General features: G+C 39.3%; 1 protein-coding gene across 2 annotated transcripts in view; it reads right to left on the bottom strand.

The window, feature by feature from the left end:
• BCKDHB (branched chain keto acid dehydrogenase E1 subunit beta) overlaps nt 1–13409 on the bottom strand; it is an 80950-nt gene extending 67541 nt beyond the window's left edge. For both annotated transcript variants that reach the window (XM_054988161.1, XM_054988171.1), the window contains exons 1-6: nt 13209–13409; nt 11484–11561; nt 9904–9972; nt 8653–8786; nt 5195–5350; nt 826–934 (exon numbers count right to left, since the gene is read on the bottom strand). In XM_054988161.1, the coding sequence (XP_054844136.1) occupies nt 826–934; nt 5195–5350; nt 8653–8786; nt 9904–9972; nt 11484–11561; nt 13209–13365 (703 nt within the window). In that variant the 5' untranslated portion in view covers nt 13366–13409. The remainder of the gene's footprint in view (nt 1–825; nt 935–5194; nt 5351–8652; nt 8787–9903; nt 9973–11483; nt 11562–13208) is intronic.
• Nucleotides 13410–19710: the final 6301 nt, after the last annotated feature.

Raw genomic sequence — 19710 nt, 5'->3', positions numbered from 1 at the left:
AAAAAAATTGGCAAATGCCGTTTTCCCCACTTAAGGATCTTTTCCAAAAGGGAATTTTGGAGACTGCTAGAAAAAAATTCTAATTGAATATTTTAACTGTAGAAATTAAATATTTTGCAACTATATCGAAATCTACTGCTAATCTACTGTGACTGTCCAAGACTGTTTCAAATAATACAATTTTAATTACCATTTCTTTCTATATTCAGCTTTTATTTCCTCTTACCTCTCAAATAGGAAAAACTGAGCTTCAGGTGCTAAGGTCCATAGGGTGCCACAGTCTGCAGCACTATCTGTACTAATGTTTATATTCACAGTTTTACTTGAAGAAAACTCACATCACAATCTTAAATAGGTTTAGGATTGCACTTTAAAGGATTTATACTTCAAAATTTCATAAATATGCCACATAGTTCAATTTTATACATTAAAGTTATAAATGATATAGCAACAAGTTTAGCTTCAATATGAAATCTGAGTACTGTGTTTGTTTCTCCCAATAAATCTACTTTTTCCCAAAAGAGACAAGAGGGGCTCATTGCTTCTCCAATTTTACATCTGTAGGAGGAAAGAAAATCCATCAACACCAAACAGGAAAGTGGTTAAATTGGACCAAATACACACTAGCAACTACTTGTGCCTATTTTTGACTACCATGAAATTAAGGTATCTGGTTCTTTGTGTTCGAGCTAACATTAAACAAATGGCTTTATGAATATTAGCTGGAGTATGAGAAAATCAGAGTTTGACAGAGCATGCTTCTTTACGCACATATAAAGAATGTCATCTACACTATTATATTACATATAGAGAAAAGCTTTTTACCTGCTGCTCTGTACAATATTTTAGGCTCAAAAAATATACAAGGGTTTTTATCTTCTATGCATGACAGTAGTAGTCCTTTGGCTTCAATAGGACTTCTTGGAATAACAACCTGTAAACAAATAAGCCAAAATGTTAAGGAACTAAAGGCAGAAACTAACTTTTAGGGCTTAGACCCTACACCTTCGTGTGCTCATGCTTCTTTCTGGATGTCGCAGAGCTCGCTTCCTATGGTCCTAAACCCTTTTGCTTGTGCTAAACCAATGTTTTTCAATAAGCCCCAAAGTGCCTAAAATGATAGGAACACAACTCTGCAACACCTGGGCAGAGGCACATAGAGAGCAAAGGTACAGAATCCAAGTCAATGTTTGCCCCAGGGGTGGAATTCCAGCTCAAGAATAATATTGCCACAAGTGCAATATGCCAGACACATTTTTAAAAAAACCTAGAAATATGTGCAGACCCAATAACTCTGTACTCTATAATACACAAATAACTCATTTATACTATTTTCTATTCATGTAACTCTCAGGAACTAATACAATATCCATGCTGAGTGTTCTTCATCAGGGCTGCCCCATGATTTCATACCTTCCTTGGTAGCCCTGAGCCTCTCATGAATCGTAACAGGCCTCACATATGAAAAAGGCCACACTCTGGACCTAATCTTTTGCACTGAACCTTTGAAAGAGTATCTTTTCAGGATTGGGGACTCAGCCAACAGTGAATCTGGTGGTAACACCCCACAAAAAATGAGGTCCCACTAAAATGATCTACCCACAAAGGCTAACAGATCCTTTTGGATTTCAAAATACTCTGGGGTATTTTAGAATTCCAAATCCAAGCTCTGTTGAGGCAGCAGTGGAAGCTTGGAATGTGAAGCTCCTATGCGTCTTTGTTGCTCTTCTTGGAACTACTTGCAGCCTTTGAGGCATTTGGAGGCAGAAGTAGGTATCAGGGGATGTGCTTTGGACTGGCTTAAATCATTCCTTGTGGAATGAACACAGAGTTGCTGTTAGACACCAGCTACCTCCAGGGTGGGAGTTATCTTGCAGGGTTCCACAAGCACAATCTTATCCCCCTATGTTATTCAAACTCTAGGTAAAGCTTTTAAGAGAAATAAGTCGTAGCTATGGAACTGGATATCCTCAATATGCAGGTGATACCCAGCTCTCTCTCTCCAAATCCCCTGCTGATACAGTAGATATCCTGAGTTGCTGCTTGACAGCTGTGGTCGAATAATTGAAGAGGATTATACTGGAGCCATCACAGCTGACAGAACAGCAAGTAAACACAGCTGCAAAAAAAGGCCTTCTCCCAACTCAAACTAGTCTGGCCCCCTACCTTCATGCAGCCAATCTGGCCACCTGAATTCCTGGCATGGTAACATTAAGACTAGACTAATGTGATGTACTCTACATAGGTCCCCCCTCAAAGCCAACTCGGAGACTCCAGCTGGAGCAGAACATCACAGCTTGTTTACTATCAGGAGTTAGGCGCAGCATGCATATTACTCTCATTCTCTCATACCACTGGCTACCATCAGTTACTGGGATCAATTCAAGGTTTTGGCAATCACATACAAAACTATTCATGGTTTTGGCTCCTCATACCTGCAGAACCGACTCTCCCCCTATGTTCTGCCACTGCAGCATTGCTCATCTGAACATGGCCTTCTAGCTGCCTGTACATGTGCTTTCTCTGTGGTAGCCCCCAACTTAGGAATGGCCAGCCTGAGGAAGTCAGGAAAGCTCGCTCTCTCCTCGCTTTTCACAAACGATGCACAATGGAATTATTCAGGAGGGCTTTTTAACTCTGGCAATAGGGCGCAGAGTGGTAAGCTGCAGTACTGCAGTCCAAGCTCTGCTCATGACCTGAGTTCAATCCTGGTGGAAGCTGGGTTCAGGTAGCCGGCTCAAGGTTGACTCAGCCTTCGATCCTTCCGAGGTCGGTAAAATGAGTACCCAGTTTCCTGGGGGTAAAGTGTAGATGGCTGGGAAAGGCAATGGCAAACCACCCCGTACAAAGTCTGCCAAGAAAACTTCGTGATGCGATGTCCCCCCATGGGTCAGTAATTACTCAGTACTTGCACAGGCTGCTGTGCTATAAGAAATGGTTTGGAGAGATACCTTGGTAAAAGGGCAGGGACTGTAGACTATTGTGTACTGTCGGTTGATGTAAGGCTTTAAAAGTCAAGACAAGACATTTTGTTCATTCCAAAAGAAAAACTTAGTAATTTTGCAGTGCTCCTCAAAATCTCACAGGCTTTTTCATAATATACATTTTGAATTAAACATTGCAAAATAGCATTTCACTCATTACAAAAGGAATTTTATTCAACCCTCCTCAAAATTTCTAAATTGAAAAAAATATCTTTGGGGAAAAACAGGAAAGAACAGGTTGTCTTCCCCTCCACATATACCCCCAGGCCTTCACATCTCTAGTTATTACTATCACCAAACCTAATTCTAAACTCTTGACAGATTCTTATATTTTATTAAAGCTATGACAAAATTGTAGCATGTAAATAAATACCAACTAACCCAGGTTATCATCATCACCAAAAAAAAAGTAACCTCTAACCCTAACCTAAGTTCTCCTCATTGTCTCAATTTCATTATTGCTCCAAAATGCTCCACTTAATTGAATATTTGAACCAGTATAAAAAGTAACTCGTTAAGAAATGAACTCCCCCACCAGCACTAAATGGAATACATTTGTACTTTTATGTCACACAACAAAACATTCTCACATATGTAAGCACTGCATTTCAATTGAGGATTTCCAATAGACTCTACAATAAAATCACTGCTGAAAATACATGGCTTCATAATGAAAGTTCTAGGCTCCATGACAATCTGGTGCCTGGGATTTGTTGAATCCTGGGTTGATCAAGAGACTACGATGAGACAGCAACAACAAACGGTACATTGGGCACCCTGAATCCCACCTTAATTCCACCCCTAGTACTTCTGCAAGTACTTAATTTCAAATGTCATGACTCACCATTATTCAAGCATCAAAAATGGTTCAGAAACATTTACCACAGTTAACATTGCTTTTACATAATATGTGCATGCATGTTCATTCATTATCAAATACAAATATAAATGCTGAGGGAAAATTAAACCCCTAACACATGGGTCACAATACAAACTACTTTATATGTACTTGCAAAGAAACCACACAAGCAGTTGAAAGACTTTACAGTTTTTTTCCTGAGTAGACTAACAGGTCAAGCTACCTTTTAAACTCAGTGCCTTGCTTAAGCATGCAACAAAATTAGTGTGGAACAATTGGGAGAAATGGCCACAAATATGAAAACAGGTCCTTTGAATCTCAGAGATGAACTATCACTACGTTAATGAGTTCCACCCCTTCCCCAGAGGCACTTCACCCCTAGCAACTACACAAGCATGCCTGTTACATCCTTCAGTCCATCCCAAGCAGCTGCCAGGGCAATGCTTGAGATTCAAGTGAGTCTCTTTCCCCTCCAACCAGTAGTCTGACTGTGTCAGTTGGGGCCAGCAGCCCTCCCCTGGCCAAGCAGAAGCCGGCCAGGCATTCTGCCTACTCTGGCTCCAGAGTCCTTCATGCAACAGTCCCAGACGAAAAACTTAGAGGCAGTGCCATGAAAAGGCAGGATGCTGTGGCTCCTGCTACTTAAAGCAATGGTGTCTCTTACTGCCTGGAGTAGCTCATCGCTGCCAGCCCCATCACAGCACAGCAACTAATTTCTGTGAGGGGAAGAACAGAGCAAGGTTGAAGCAGCATCAGTGAGGAGTGCTGCAGGGCACTCCTATGAAGAGGGGGACAGGGCAGCCCACAGGACAACAGCCTCTCAGGAATTTTCCCACTAACTTTAGCAGTCAGTCAACTGCTGCTTTAGGGTATTAAAAGAATCACCTCTTAGGATGTCTTATGTTCATCTCCCTAACATACTACTATTCCATGTAAATGAACTTTTTTTTCTTAAATAGAGCCAACAATCAAAGAGAAAAAAGACAGCAAATACCTACAGGCTAAAGAGGCACACGAGCAAGAACTTGATCATGTTGATTTGTTGATGTGTATGATAGCACAACTTTGTCCCAGCAAAAGGCTTGTCAAAATACGAAATTTAATTTTGAAATAGTGAAATCTTATGCTTAATTTGCTATCAAATCTTCATATTAAGAGATAGTTACATAAAAATATTCATCAGAATACAGAAGTTACTCAGTGACATCGACTATAAAGATTGATAGCCTGAGTACAAAATCACCACCATGCATGAAATTAATATGAGAACTCCTTAGACAGGTTCTCATGAACAGTAAGTACTATCATGGTGAACACATTAAACATGATAAAATTTATATAACTGTTATACCTTTAGTCCAGGACAATGGGCAAAAAAGGCTTCTGGGCTTTGAGAATGATACAATGCACCATGACCCACACAACCCCAAGGTGCTCTTATTGTGAGACTCCCACAGTTGAAGAGATCTCCAGAGCGATACCGATACTTTGCTGCCTCATTAACAATCTGAAGGGAAAGGGAGAAAAATATGATTTTTTAAAAAATGAGATGTACCATATACAAAAATGTTACACTTTTAGTCAATTCATAGTCTATTACAGGAGATCAAGCTCAGTTAGACAAAAGCTTAAACTAATTTCTTTAAGTCATCTTTAAGTGACTTTAATATATTACCAGGACCTGGTTGAGAGAGCTGAGGATGAAAGTCTGTAACAAATATGCTCTCCAGGATTCTGGGTACAGCACTAACAAAGGATTGGTGGTCCACAAAGGCGCACTATAGTTGTCTATCGGAATGCATCCACTAGGTGGAAGTAGAGCCCCAGTTTCAATCTATGGACCTCAGACTGAGCGACTTTGACAGACAAATATTGCTGGTGTTCCGTTCATATCACTGCCTGCTGGTTTCCCCGCCTGAGCTCCTTAGGGTAGTTAGTTCTCCAAGTCTGTTATTCACTGGGATTTCAACATCCAAACTAGTAGCTCCTTAAGAGGTATTACTCAGCACTTCATTGTTTCCACAGAGGCCCTGGGGCCATCTCTATGTATTTGGTCACCCATGAATAAGGCAAGTCTGGTTTTCAGTTCTAATTTATTGTCAAATAGTACAATGGGATGATGTTTGTTATTGCCCTATCACAGACTGACCAATACCTGATGAGATATATATTCACTATAGGTTAAAACATTAATTATGTAGGACACCTACCAAAATGGAATACAGCTATCTACTGGGGGAGGGGGAGGTGCCGCCATTGAAAACAGGACAGAAGCTTCAGTTGTACAAATGCTGCAGCAAGGTTAGTGGGGATGCCATTCCAGAAGACTCTAAATTTCCTTCTGGATCTAATATAAGCCCTAATAGTTGGGGATCAGGACACCTGAAGGATTACTTTTTCTGTATGACAAATAGCAACTGCAGGACAGGTCCTTCTACACGCCTCACCTCATTTAGTGTTACCCTAAATGAAGGTGTTATGACCCTTTACTTCTCTTGGGTAGATTTTGCCTTTCATCTTTCCCTTAACACCCTCTGGGTAGTTTGCTGCCACCAGTAATATTATATTACAAGATATTTTATTTAAGTTTTCCCTTTTGTAACATCCCTAAGTTCAGGCTCCTTCGTGGTTCTATGTGGCCCTGAGGATAGGAATGGGATATAGCAATGACAGCTACTCTGGGATATAATAAAAACAAAATAAACTTTTATTTTTTCAAGAAGCGTATCAGTTTCATAAAGTAGTTCTCGGTTCTTAAAGTTACTTCCTATAAACTCATTCACACAGGTCTCTTTTAAGGCTTCACACACAGTTAGCCTCTTTCTCTGACTCAATATTTCTCTCACAGACGTGCTTAAAGTTACTCAGGCTGCACACAGCTAGCCTGCTTTCCTCTGACTCTTATTCACAGAAATATTAAACCTACTCAGTCTGCACACAGCTGGCCTCTCTTTCCCTGACTGAGTGTTCTTTCACAAACATGCTCAGTTCAGGTTCCACACAGGTTATATTTCTCTCATAAATATTTCAACATAGGCAGCACACAGCTAGCCTGCTTTCTTCTGACTGAATATTTTCTCTCTACTCTCAGTCTAAACTGCATTCATTCCGCCTCACTCTCAGTCATCAACCAATCATATCACTCACTCATCCCTCTCCTTCACCCCCACTCTTCACCTATCTCACCAAGCATTTAAAGACACATGCACACATTTACTTGAAATCGTTACAGAAGGGGTCTCTTTTTGAGTTGGAGGAATTAGCACTCAAGGAGATGCAGCAAGAGAGGGTAACCTGGATATCTCCATCAATGTATACCAGGATTGTTCCCTTAGAGGACTTTCTGAATGAACTTGGCAGGTGCTCAAAAGGAATGGTTTTTATTAAAGGAGCAGTAAACGCAAAAGCACAGAAACTCACACTCAGCATACACACAGGGTTAACTATAAAATCAGGGAGGAGAGAGGTAGGGTAGGGCGATATTTACTGGTTTAGGAGAGAAAGAGGGCATCTGTAGAGGCAGCAGTGTGAGCAGCCAGTGCTTCACGGCAGGAAGAAGGCTCAGCCAAGTGTCTGAGGATGTACATAGGATCCAAGGACACACACACACAGCACATGGCTGGTGCAGCCTAATTAAAGAGCAAAATGTATCCTGTGGCAGAATTACGTCTTCTGCTTCAAAAACAATAGCTTAATGTCCGGAGGTGAAACAATAAAGTGAGAAAGGCTTGGTTATATATATGTGGGAGGAACTATAGGTGACAAGGGTGCTTGATGTCCCACGACTGCCAAATGGAAAGGGCTTATCAAGTCCCTGAATAGCCCAGATTAGGAAAGGTGGGTGAGGAAGGTATAAAAGGGTTTGATGAAATCAAGTAGAACTCCTGGAAGACTTCTTTGTTTCACTTAAGTGCTTCTCCAGGACATGGAGAAGCAATCAGCCCGACACACTTTCTAGTAATTTTCCAACTTTAGCTGAGGTTGGCACCTGTCCTGCCTTGCCAGGCAGTATTTTGTGCTTATGACACATGAGGAAGGAGCTTATGATAGTCCATATTCATAAACTGCCCTTTCACTAAGGAGAAGGGGTATGATTGCTAACAGTAGCACCCTACCAATGAAACTTTCTGCCACCAAGAGTTTGCCCGGTGTCTAACACCATTAGTTTCAAATACCAGTCTGAAATATTAAATTTTCACTCAAACTTTTAACCTTTTACCCCCATGGGGGGGGGCATTCTGGTTTTAGATCTATATTTTTCTCTTATATAATCTTTATCTACTTAGTGAGCCAGGATAGGTTGATATTATGGAGTATAATTTATTTTTATTTTAAAAACTACCTCTTACAAGATTATAAATCATTCAAACGATGCTGAAATTAGTATTCGAATTCCAAGTCGTACAGAAACTGAATATACTAATGTTCAACTATTAACCTACTCAAGGCTGCTTCACACATTACAAGGAGCTAAAATGAAGATGTTCAAATGGATCTATGGTTCTACCTTTCACCACTGTAATACCCCACACACACAAATTTCTCATACTAAGCTTGCACCCTCTTCACATGGAAGAGATGTCAATTCCTTCATTTTACTTATAAGCAGAATGAAACACAATCATAAATACATGTATGAAGATTCTTCAGTCTTACAACATGCAAAATGCCCCTGAACTTGATTTATACTGGCAATTCAGCCGTCCTTATACCATTTCTAATCATACTGTCATTACTATAAAAGGAACATGTTGAAAACAAAGGGCTTATCTTTTAATATTCAATATTCAGCTTGTAATAAACACTAACCTGATCAAAGGCAGGGAAAATGTAGTCAGCAAACTGAATTTCCGCAATAGCTGTAGCCCCAGTGACTGCAACTCCAATGCCAAATCCTACAATTCCTTGTTCACATAACGGAGTATTAAAAACTCTGTCTTTACCTATCAAAATAAGAGATTTTTTCCTAATTTTTTGCTTTAAATAAACACATATGAAAGTCCTGGTGACATACAGCATACACTTATCTGAATACTCACTACTTATTTTTGTTATATAAGCAGAGAGGCACAAGGGTAACAATAGATTTGTTACCAATAATTTCCAGGTTACAAATGGTGGGGTGAAGTTATAGAATTTTAAGACATGGGAAGAAGGACGAGGAAGATTTGGACCTTTTTTCAAAGTTTTGGATTGTTAATCCTTGAGGGGGGGATGTTTGATCATGCTGCTGCTGCACCAGCTCAAATTGGATTGTTAATTTATAAAAAACAAACCTTGGAGGATAAATGAGATTTACATTGTACAATACTTATACAATTCCATACAAATTGTGTTGACTTGTTTTTCTAAACCAGCTCCCAGGAAATGGTAACAAGCAACAAACCAGGAGATCTCTCTCTACAACAGTAATTTTGATTGTATGACCAACTAATTGCCTCAAGGCATGCATGATTACTTGGTACTTTTACTGACCAAAAACAACATGCTTAAAGTATAAAAAAGTTATGTTTTTTGAAGCCCAGATGTGAAGCAACATTCAAAATGGCTGCATGGGGAAATATACTGAACAGCAGAGATGTCATGCCAGCACAGATTATGCTACCTCAGAAGAGTGCACATAGTAAGTCCCATGAAAATAATGGGATTTATTTCCAACTAAACAGACTGCAATTCAGACTTTTGACTCAAAACTATTTGAAAAAATCCACAAGCCTACTAAATGTGTTTTTTCTCTATATAGCCTTCATAATTACAGACTCTGCCAGACTGGTAACCTCACGCTTCCTTCCACCTCATGTTTTTGGCTTTCTAATCTGTATACTGTGTCCAAATCAGACATATGGATGTAACTGAAGTAACAGATTCTGCTTTAATGCAGAGCAACATTTAACACAATCTTTAGGTACCTCCTTTTTAATTTTTCTTAATCCTCTAATACTCATTTACTTACCAACATCCTATAAATCAAACAATCCAATGTGTAACCTGAATTATAAAGAAGTCCATTTTGGGTCAGTGCACACATACAAGGATGAAGACCATAAGCTATTAACTCACCATATTTGTCTCTCAAGCCAACAGTACACCTGAAGACTCCACCAAAGGCTACATCTTCACCAAATACTACTGCAAATGTAACAAACAGAAGAAAATAAATCCTCCCTCAAGAAGACAAAATGAGTTGTCAGTCACTATGAATTAGCAGGAATCTAAAATTCAACCTGATGTTTCCCACACATTACAAAATACTAATTCTATAATACGAACTCCATAACTATTAAGACCACCCTATAAAACAACAGTTTTAGAAGCACAAGGAGCTGAACAAACAAATTATGAAGAAAAGTTTTATTTACTTCATTTCTAGCCCACCTTCTCCTCCAATGGACACCTAAAATGGCTTACATCCGTCTCCTCTCCTCCAATTTATCCTCACAACCACCCTGTGAGGTAGGTTAGACTGAGAGTGTGTGACTGGCCCGAAGTCACCCAGCAAGCTTCCATAGCAGAACAAGGATTCAGACCCAGGTCTCCCAGATCTTAGTCCAACATTGTAACCACTATACCATTCTATGTTCTATTTAAGTCATCAACCTTCACCATTTTTATTATTTTTTCACCAAATATTAGTAAATGGAATTTGTCACAGTGACATGCAACAGCAGCAAAAGGCTTCAAATCAAACAGCTATAAAACCTACCAGTACTGTGTAACTGTCTATGCAATTAAAAGTATCTGGTAACAGATGGTGAAAAATGTTCATCTAAGACCCTGGAAAGTTGTTGCCAATCAGAGTAGCCAGTGGTGACCTCAACAGACTAAGGGGATGATTCACTATGAGGCAGTTCACATGATCAATTGGAAAACCTCTAGAGTCTGAATTAGGCTCTGTGTGAAAGAGCACAAAATCACATTTCACACAAAAACTGTTTTTATGTTCCTCAAAAAGTAAGGGGAGGTTTTTTCCGCACTGGGTCTCCAATAACATACATGGCAGGCCATGCTTGTACTATATTTTGGGGGTGGAAATATGGTGATTCCTGCACTATGCTGTATCAGTGCCTCCTCTGACTAAAGCTATGAAGCATATATTATCAAATAGCTACAATTACTAGAAGAAAAACCAACAAGTTCTAAAAACAGAGACTTTTCACATAGAACCTTCACATAGTTTAAGGTTTATGGTTTCTCTATTCAATGGAAACGGCAAAAAGGATCCCCATAAGTATTAACACTAACAAAACAGGAAAATGTAAAAATTTGTAATGAGGGAGAATCTAATTTCCCTCTTGTCACCATCTCTTCCAGGTTTCAGATTCTCACCATTATTAGTTCCCTGACTCTTCCTCTTACCAGCTGCTTCAGTCACCAACTGCTCTTTGGGGTCACCACCAGTTGGTTGCTCTTCCAAACGCAAATGCCATCTCATCTCCAACAGATTAATTTATGACTTCTGTGCTGCACCAACATTGTTATTAACTGGGGGGGGGGGTTACTCCCCATATTAGCTTCTTTTTAAAGAATTTTTAAGCAGGTTTGCAGAACATTAACTGGTAGCCCTAGCTGACCCCCAATTACACAGATCTGACTATCCACTTGGGGTCAGCCCTTGGTTATTAGATAAAGCAATACTGTACCTGCAGTTGGATCTCTGGACAAGGCATTATCCAAGGCACTTGTTATAGACTGGAAAAGATTCATTTTTTGTGTCTGGCCTGTACAAAGAAATCATTTAGTGAAACAAAAGCATTATTTGCAATACTGGCTTTTAGCCATTATGAATAGCATGGTCTATTTAGAAATGTTCATTATTTTAGAAAATTTAGAAATCTTCAAAGTTTACAGTGACTCTATAAAGCATTTTAAAAATCCTTAGATATTTACAGCTCTTTTATACCATACAGAGATATCACCAAGTAACCCTAACAGGAATAATCACTGTGCTTCACACAACCAAATGTTTCACGTATGGAACTATGTAGTACTGACCATGCATGAATGTCCGGTTGTCCTGTTTATAAAAGTGATTAAAACTTTCTACTATATGAAGAATCTTAACACTGCAAGCTGAAAATTTTATTCTGAACTTTAAATAGTTTGAGAAAAAAGTCTTCAATTCTTTTTTTTAAAAAAACCTTAGATACTGAATTACTAGTTAATTTGCAGTCACCAAAAATGCTTGACTTAAATTATTTTATTTACTTTGATACAATACAAATTAAGCAGCAAAAATTAATAAAGAATCTAAAAATATTTGTCACAGTAACATGCCACCACCCCAAATTATCACTAAGGTTTGAAAACCTATGAAAAAGCTATGTAATTTGCAGCATACATTCCTACAGAGCCAGTAGCTAAACTAGAACTTAATCAAGCACAATAACCACCTAATTTTAGCAGGTCACTTTAAAAATCATTACTGTCATTTTAATGCCTTATTGAAGTAATCCATATTGTACAAACCCTAAAAGCATCACAGACTTGACCTTGCTTTCAGGAATTCATCATATGTAAATGTTCTGGAAAAAATTTCTATAAAAGGGCTATTTGAGCCTTTTGTACAGAATGGGAGAATGCTATTACTTGGTATACATGATATGCACATGCATGTACAAGGTGTGCAACATGCACACAACACAGCATGCATGAGGTGGGGACTTATTTTTTCGTTGTCATTCTCACTGACGTTTTGTTTTTCTACATAATCTCTCATTTCCCAGCATCAAAACATCACAGAAACACTTTATTTCAATTCCAACTTTATGCTGCCCCCCCCCCAAATCTAACGACTTTCTCCCCTAAAACTGAAATCCTACCCCCCTTTTTTGACAGCAAGCCTGGCTGAGCCCGATGGAATTTATTTAGAGACCCGAGATCAAGGGGGAGGCTGCTAAGATTAATTCGCAAAGAGGAAAACTTGCAGGTGCCTGTGGCCAAATGCAGGCACACTACGCTTCCAGCAGGTAGAACTTTTCCACACACTGCACGTGACAAACTTCCCACTTCCACGTATCTATTAAAAGGTCAGACACCTCTTCATTTGCTCACTCATTGCACAAGCAACAGTCACGGAAAGGAAACCTGAATGTCAAGTGCGGCAAGTGCCACGAAAATAAGCATATTTGTTTTGGCACACAGAACCACTTCAGACAGATGCCAAACATTTCTTCTCCCCACATCCGAGGGCCTCCTGAGAATGGGTTGCTGAGGCAGTCTGAGAAGGCGCTAACTGGGCAACCCCACGCCACAGACGTCCCCCTGTGGTCCAATCTCCCATTTGAACTTCTGGAGCTTTTGGTCAGCCTCTCCCCCTCCTTCTAAGGCCAGCACGGACCCGAGCAAAGGAGAAGCGAAGCGCTCACCATGCCGGGTGGGCTCTGGGTCTGGCTGGAAAGTGAAATGCGCCGCGTGCCTGCGAAGCAAGAACCCGGCAGCGAGGCGCGTCAGCCGCCTCGGCCTCGTTAGCCCACCAACTGCCGGCAACACGGCTCTGGACACCGCAAGCCCAACCAGCGCCATGTCGGCAGTTAAGCGGGCAACAGCAAAGCCTCACACGAAACGCAACCGCGTTAGCGCGCCGTAAAGAGGCGGGGCCGCGTCGCGCATTCTCATTGGCGGCGAAATGGAAACGAGTGGGCCAATCGGAATCCGCTCTGCTAGGCTAGCGCGATGGCGGAGCACTAAGCTGCTGAGAGCTACGCGCTTTTCGTTTGTTGGTTCGTTCGTTCGTTCAAAGTGTTAGGGAGAGGTTACAGACATGCTGTTGCAGAAGTGCATGGCAGCTCTACGGCAAATTTACCTTCAGTTGAGGGGTGGATTTCGGTGGAAAGGGGTGGGGAGGGTTACAGTATGATATACTTGTTATGTATTTGGTATTTCCACCCTTGAAAAATCAAAAACGGCCATATATAGAAGGTAAGTAGGAGTGGAACGCAGTGTTTTATTTCCTCCGCAGCATTTTTAAGCGTTATTTACTAAGCCAGATTGTTCCACAAAAGTGTCTCTATGGTGCAATTACTTGTTCCTAAGTATATAATAGTACTGAATTTAAGAACAACACTAGACTACAATAGGTCTTTTGAAAATATTTGAGTTGTTAAAAGTAGTAAGTGTCTTTACTTGTAGATGGACAATTGGGTAAGAATTATTAAATAGAGTTAATAGAATGTATAATGAGTTGTATGTTAAGAACTAGAAGGGAGAGGGCTATTAGGACTAGGGGGAGGTCAAAAGCTGCTGGAAGTCAACCAGGAAAAAGGGGTCAGGGAGAGGGTGGGTAAATGTAGGTTAGGTTATGGATGTCAACTAGGATATTTAATAATGTAGAAATTAAGATAAATTGTTGTAAGTATATATGTATCCATCCAATAAAAATTAAATTTGTGGGAAAAAACAAACACTAAACTACAATAGAAGGTTGTAAAATTTGCTTCAGCCCCATCTCTAACTTATATTAAAATAATATTAAATTAATATTAAAATATTAAACTTATATTAAAAATAGGATGTAGTAGTAAGTCTTCACCACACCACCATATATTGGCAATGGAAACACATTTTTAAATGTGCAGGGGGTAGGGCAGCATTCACACATAATAATACATTTTGAATTAATCTTGGACTTCATTTTTTCCCTATAAGCAGCTGATGTTTTTGGCACACAGGCAAGGGAAAAATAGTATTGGATATAACCAAAATCCCATCTTTAAACCATGGAATTACCAGTATAGCACTTTTTAAATTCTAGTTCAGGAAGCCATGCAAGTCTGAAACAGCCTATCTTAAAGACTAACATCCAACATAAGTTTTATGAGTCAAAATTTACTTCATCAGATGTGTGGGTTGGACATCTATCAGACTGACTGGAAATGGGGCACAGGATATTGCAAATAATAATAACCTTTGATTTATATATTGCCCTTCAGGACAACTTAACACCCACTCAGAGTGCTTTACAAAGTGTGTTGTTATCCTCACAACAATCACCTTGTGAGATGAGTGGGGCTGAGAGAGCTCTGAGAAGCTGTGACTGACTCAAGGTCATCCAGCTGGCTTTAATTGGAGGAGTGGAGAATCAAACCTGGCTCTCCAGATTAGAATCCTGCTGTTCTTAACTACTACACCAAACTGACCAGTTCAAAACAAGATTAAAAAATAATCAATTCATTCAGAATTGGTGTGAGACACTTCCAACTGTTGTTGAATAGGCAAAATGTAGAAACTAATGCAAGATGAAATGAGATAAGCAGATACAACACGAAAGTTCAGAGATACAGTCAAAATATTTAACCTCTGCAGCTATAGTGAATTAGGAATTCCAGAAAATATTATCCTGCATAGGCTGTGTTGATCATTCATGATAGAATTGGACTGAATTGAGCTGTGAGCTTTGTGTATCAACTGGTGATGATGTTATTTCCTTTGAAACTGCCTTGTAGCAGACTGGAGCCGGTCATAGGGAACATGTTACACAAATCTTACCCATCTACACTGTCTCCCAATTTATTTCTGGGCCCAATCCAATGCTCTAGTATTGATCTTTAAAGCTCTATATCGCTTGGGAGCAAGTATACATGAAGGACTGCCTGCTGCCATATAAATCTATCTAGGTGCTATTGTCATCTTCTGAAGCCCCGGTTTAAGTGTCCCGGCCTTCTGAAATTACAGAAGGTGGCAACCTAAGAGAGGATCTTCTTGGCCAAGGCCTTCTTGCCTGATACTTGGACCTTCTTGGCTGATACTTGTCTGTTCTTTTTTGTCATGGTCTTCTGCCAGAAATGAAGATGTTTGCGTTTCGTTTGGTATTCCCTCAATGATCCTTCCTGCCTGCCCTATGTTTTACTTAATTTTTAAATGCTTTTACACATGTATTTTAGTTTTGTTTGTTTTCATGTTGTGTTTTATAATGCTGTTAGCCACCTTAGTAGCCCTGTTTGGGCAGAAAACTGGGGTACAACTTTTATAAAAAACTAAATATTTGGTACCACAGACACTCCCTGTAACCTAAAACAGGAGAAAGATGAGCATAAGAATATTTTCAGTACATAAATAAGCAAATGGCAACTTGTGTCACAATGACCTTCTCTACATTTGAATAAACAAGTCCCTAAGTAAAAGAATAAATTGACTTTAATTTACTTACTTCATTTCTACCCCCACCTTTCTTCACAATAGGGGTCCAGAGCAGTTTACGTCATTCTCCTCTCCTGTATTTTATACTCACCAGAACACTTTGAAGTAGGTTAGACTGAGAGCATGTAATTGGTCCAAGATCACGCAGTGAGCTTCCATGGCAGAATGGGGACATTAAAAATGGTTCTATTCAGAACCTGTGGGGGGACATTTTACAGTTCAGTCCTTTGGGGAGGGAGAGGCCAAAAGTGCGTAGGAAGCCAACAAACCCCCATGCCCACTGTGCCAGCATAAACCCTACTTATGTTGGCAGTTCTCTCTGGCGCCACCGTGCCTGGGTTCCTTGCCTGTGTTACAGTTCTCTTACAAAATAACTTTAAAGGTAGAATCAAACACAAAATTGTTGAATTAGAATTTATTAACAAATTTGAGACTTTAATAGGGACCTGAAAATCCTAACTCATTTGAAGCATTACTATCTTGCATATCTCACTACTTACAGCTGCTATAGCTCTGTACTTCCTGTTTGTCTACTTATCTCATTTCATCCGACACCAGGTTTTATATTTTGCCTATCTAACAACAGTTGGAAGTGTCTCACGCCCTTTCTGAGCAAACAGATTATTGTTTGGATAGGATCTTGTTTTTAACTGTCCTTTCTTTGTAACATGCCTCGCCCCACCTTTCCATTGAATATTTAAGTCCACCTGATGGATGTACACCTTATGTATCTGATAAAGTGATGAATTCATGAAAACTTACGTTGGAAGAAATTTTGTTAGCCACTAAAGTTACTTGTTGTCTTTTGCACCATAAATTAATTATATCGGGGATTCTTACCAGAAAATTCCAATAACATCAGTTTATTATAAACTGAATATTATATATTCAGCGGGTGACATACATCCTGAACATGGAAATGCATTTCCTTGAAATCAACTGGACTTTCTGATAAGAAATGGAAACTTCAGAGTTCTACTACTATGGCCTGATTTAAACATGATACTTATCTCCGTGATCATACGCACAGCCAGGGTCTTGTTTAAACTGGGTTCTCAGATTCTGTGAATGCAGTGTTAGTCTCACAGAAATCCATAGTCTGGGTGAATATTGTGCAGGGATGCTAACGTTGCACACATAATGGGATTACGCATGTCCTGGCTGTATTTAAATGGTGCACTTGGTTATTGCCATGCACAGGAAAGTTCTTCTGTCCTATCACCATTATGTTTAAATCATCTATTTTAATCATTCTTGAAGTGAACTATATAAGTACAAGAAAAATGGTTTAATATATCCTATTGATTTTCAGTCTATGAAGTTATCGCTAATAATGTTGCCCTGGCAAAAATGGTCTATATGAGAATAACCAGGAATTGCTACACAAATGGTTATGATTAGTTACAATTTGTGCACGGAGACTGGAGTGCAGTGAGGAAGTGTGATTCCAATTTCCCCTGCATGTGTAATTTTAGTGCTCACTGATTCATAAAAGGTTATTTTGGAATACATTTCGATAGTCCTTAAGGTGCCATGGGACTCCTTTTGTATTTGTTGATATATGAGTTTATATCTGCTTGCCATGCTATGTTACATTGCACCACAGCACACTAAAGACTTTAACAAGCAGCCATGTTTATCAAACTTATAAAACAATTACAATATTGTGTTGCCATCTTCAAAGATGGATACTTAAATTCTGGAGGAATAGCCATTTTAGTCTGCTGCAGACAAAATAACTATGTGGTACTTTAAAGACTAATGGAGCTCTTGTGACATAAGCCTTTGAGAATCAGCTGACATCCTCAGATGAATTAATTAGATGCATAGAATCAAAACTTCCTCCTCTCATTCCTGAAAATCATTTTTTAGGACTGGTTTGATGCATAAATTAACAAAATACATGTTGGTTGTTGTGGGTTTTCCGGGCTGTACATGTTCCTCAAATACTTATACCTAGAAGATAATCTGATAGACAAAGAATTATTAATATATACCTGCTTATGTGAGATAAGAAGCAGGTGTCAGGATTCCACTTAGCCTACAATAAGGTCTAAAATGATTTTGCCTTTTCCCCAGGTAGCTAGATAAGCTAAAAAATTTAATGTTTTTGTGGCTTTAACTGCTTGGCATCCAGATCTTCTGCGTGTTCACTCAGAAAAAAGATACGGAAAGAAAGCCAAGTTTCAGCAAATAAATAAAACAATAGGGGCTTGTGGCACCTTAAAGACTAACAGGTTATTGTGGTATAGGACCTATACCCTATTTAAAATGATACATGTAATGTTTAAGAAAAAAATGTAAGTTTCAGCAATTCATTCATTCTTAGATGCCTCTGTTCATATACTTTCTAAAAATGAAAACTGCATTTATCTCTTGAGTTGTGAATATATATTAAGATTATAACAACCAGAAAGAATGAACTGTTATGTAGGAAAACATGATTTAAATCAAGTCTTCTTGACTACTTATTTAAATCAAATCCACCCTGTATGGATGTAGACCTCGAACACTTACACCATAATATATCGGTCTTCAAGTTAAATTGGAAGGAAGTTCCATTGGATTCCATAGGAATTATTTCCAAGTCACTGGGTAAGAATTCAGCTTTCATCTCCAGTATCAAAGATAGCATTAAGGCATAGGAAGATCCTCTGAAACAACATATCACAGAGAATGCTCAAAATATAGGCCTTTGAGAGACAATGGGAACAACATATAGAGTTCCTCCAGCTTACACCAATGAAACCAGTGGCCCCAGCCTGGAATTACTCTGCATAGGATTGTATAGTAAATTCAGGAGAATGCAGCATATTAGGCAAAGTGGGAAATGCATCCCATCCCTTCCTTTGCCTTCCTTTTTACCTCCCTACCATGCAGCTGACCCTGGTAAGTCCACGAGAGTTGAGTTCTGCATCAGGAGATGCACTTGCCACTATGGATTGCTTTGCCTGCTTCCGCTAGCTAGGCACTGGAACAAAATGATTGCTTCAGGTAGCAGGTCCTCTAATTAATCCTAGCCTAACCTGCTTATGCCTTTGCCTTGTAGGCAGCACTCTTTTGGTTCATGCAAAACTGTGGTGGCTACAGGGACATTTTCTGCAAGTTCAGAAAGTCAATACATTTATGAGTACCCAGTATACTAATAAAATCTAGATGAATCTTAAGACCAGTTGAGCTTCTCACAACTGCGATGATGGCTCTTGCCAAGGGGGTACACTGCAGTGAAAGGAGGGGGCTTGGCCCACCCACCCAAAGCTGACAAAGCTTTAAAGTCTCACAATGGTCCTTTCCTAGAAAAGCAGCCATGTTATTTAAACTGATAGTCACTGCTTTTCAAAAAAGCCATCCGTGTGGTCTGTCAGTGTTTGAACACTAAAGTTTTCTATTTTAAACTATAGCTTGGATCTAGTGTAATGTTTCCATTAGCAGAAGGATTTCCAACTGTGGAGCACAACTTTCTCACATCCCTCATCTTGCTTAAGGTCAAAATGGCCCTCAAAATGTTGCTTCTGGGGCAATCTAAAATAAAGGATGCTATTAAGGTTCTTTATCTATTGTTCAGCAACTTAAAACTAGGAACAACTGATAAGACTATGTGAAAATACATTGCCCATTTATTCAATAGCAACAGCACCTCTGTCTAGAGCCATTATTTATAGTTTAATAATTCGATCTGTATGACTTGCAATGGATTCTATTAAATGTACTATTCTGGTAGTGATTCACTAA

This window comes from Eublepharis macularius, chromosome 1, assembly GCF_028583425.1.
Source record: "Eublepharis macularius isolate TG4126 chromosome 1, MPM_Emac_v1.0, whole genome shotgun sequence".
In the NCBI taxonomy this organism is placed as follows: Eukaryota; Metazoa; Chordata; class Lepidosauria; order Squamata; family Eublepharidae; genus Eublepharis; species Eublepharis macularius.
The sequence above is the reverse complement of the archived record's forward strand: the minus strand, read 5'-3'. Positions and strand labels throughout refer to the sequence as shown.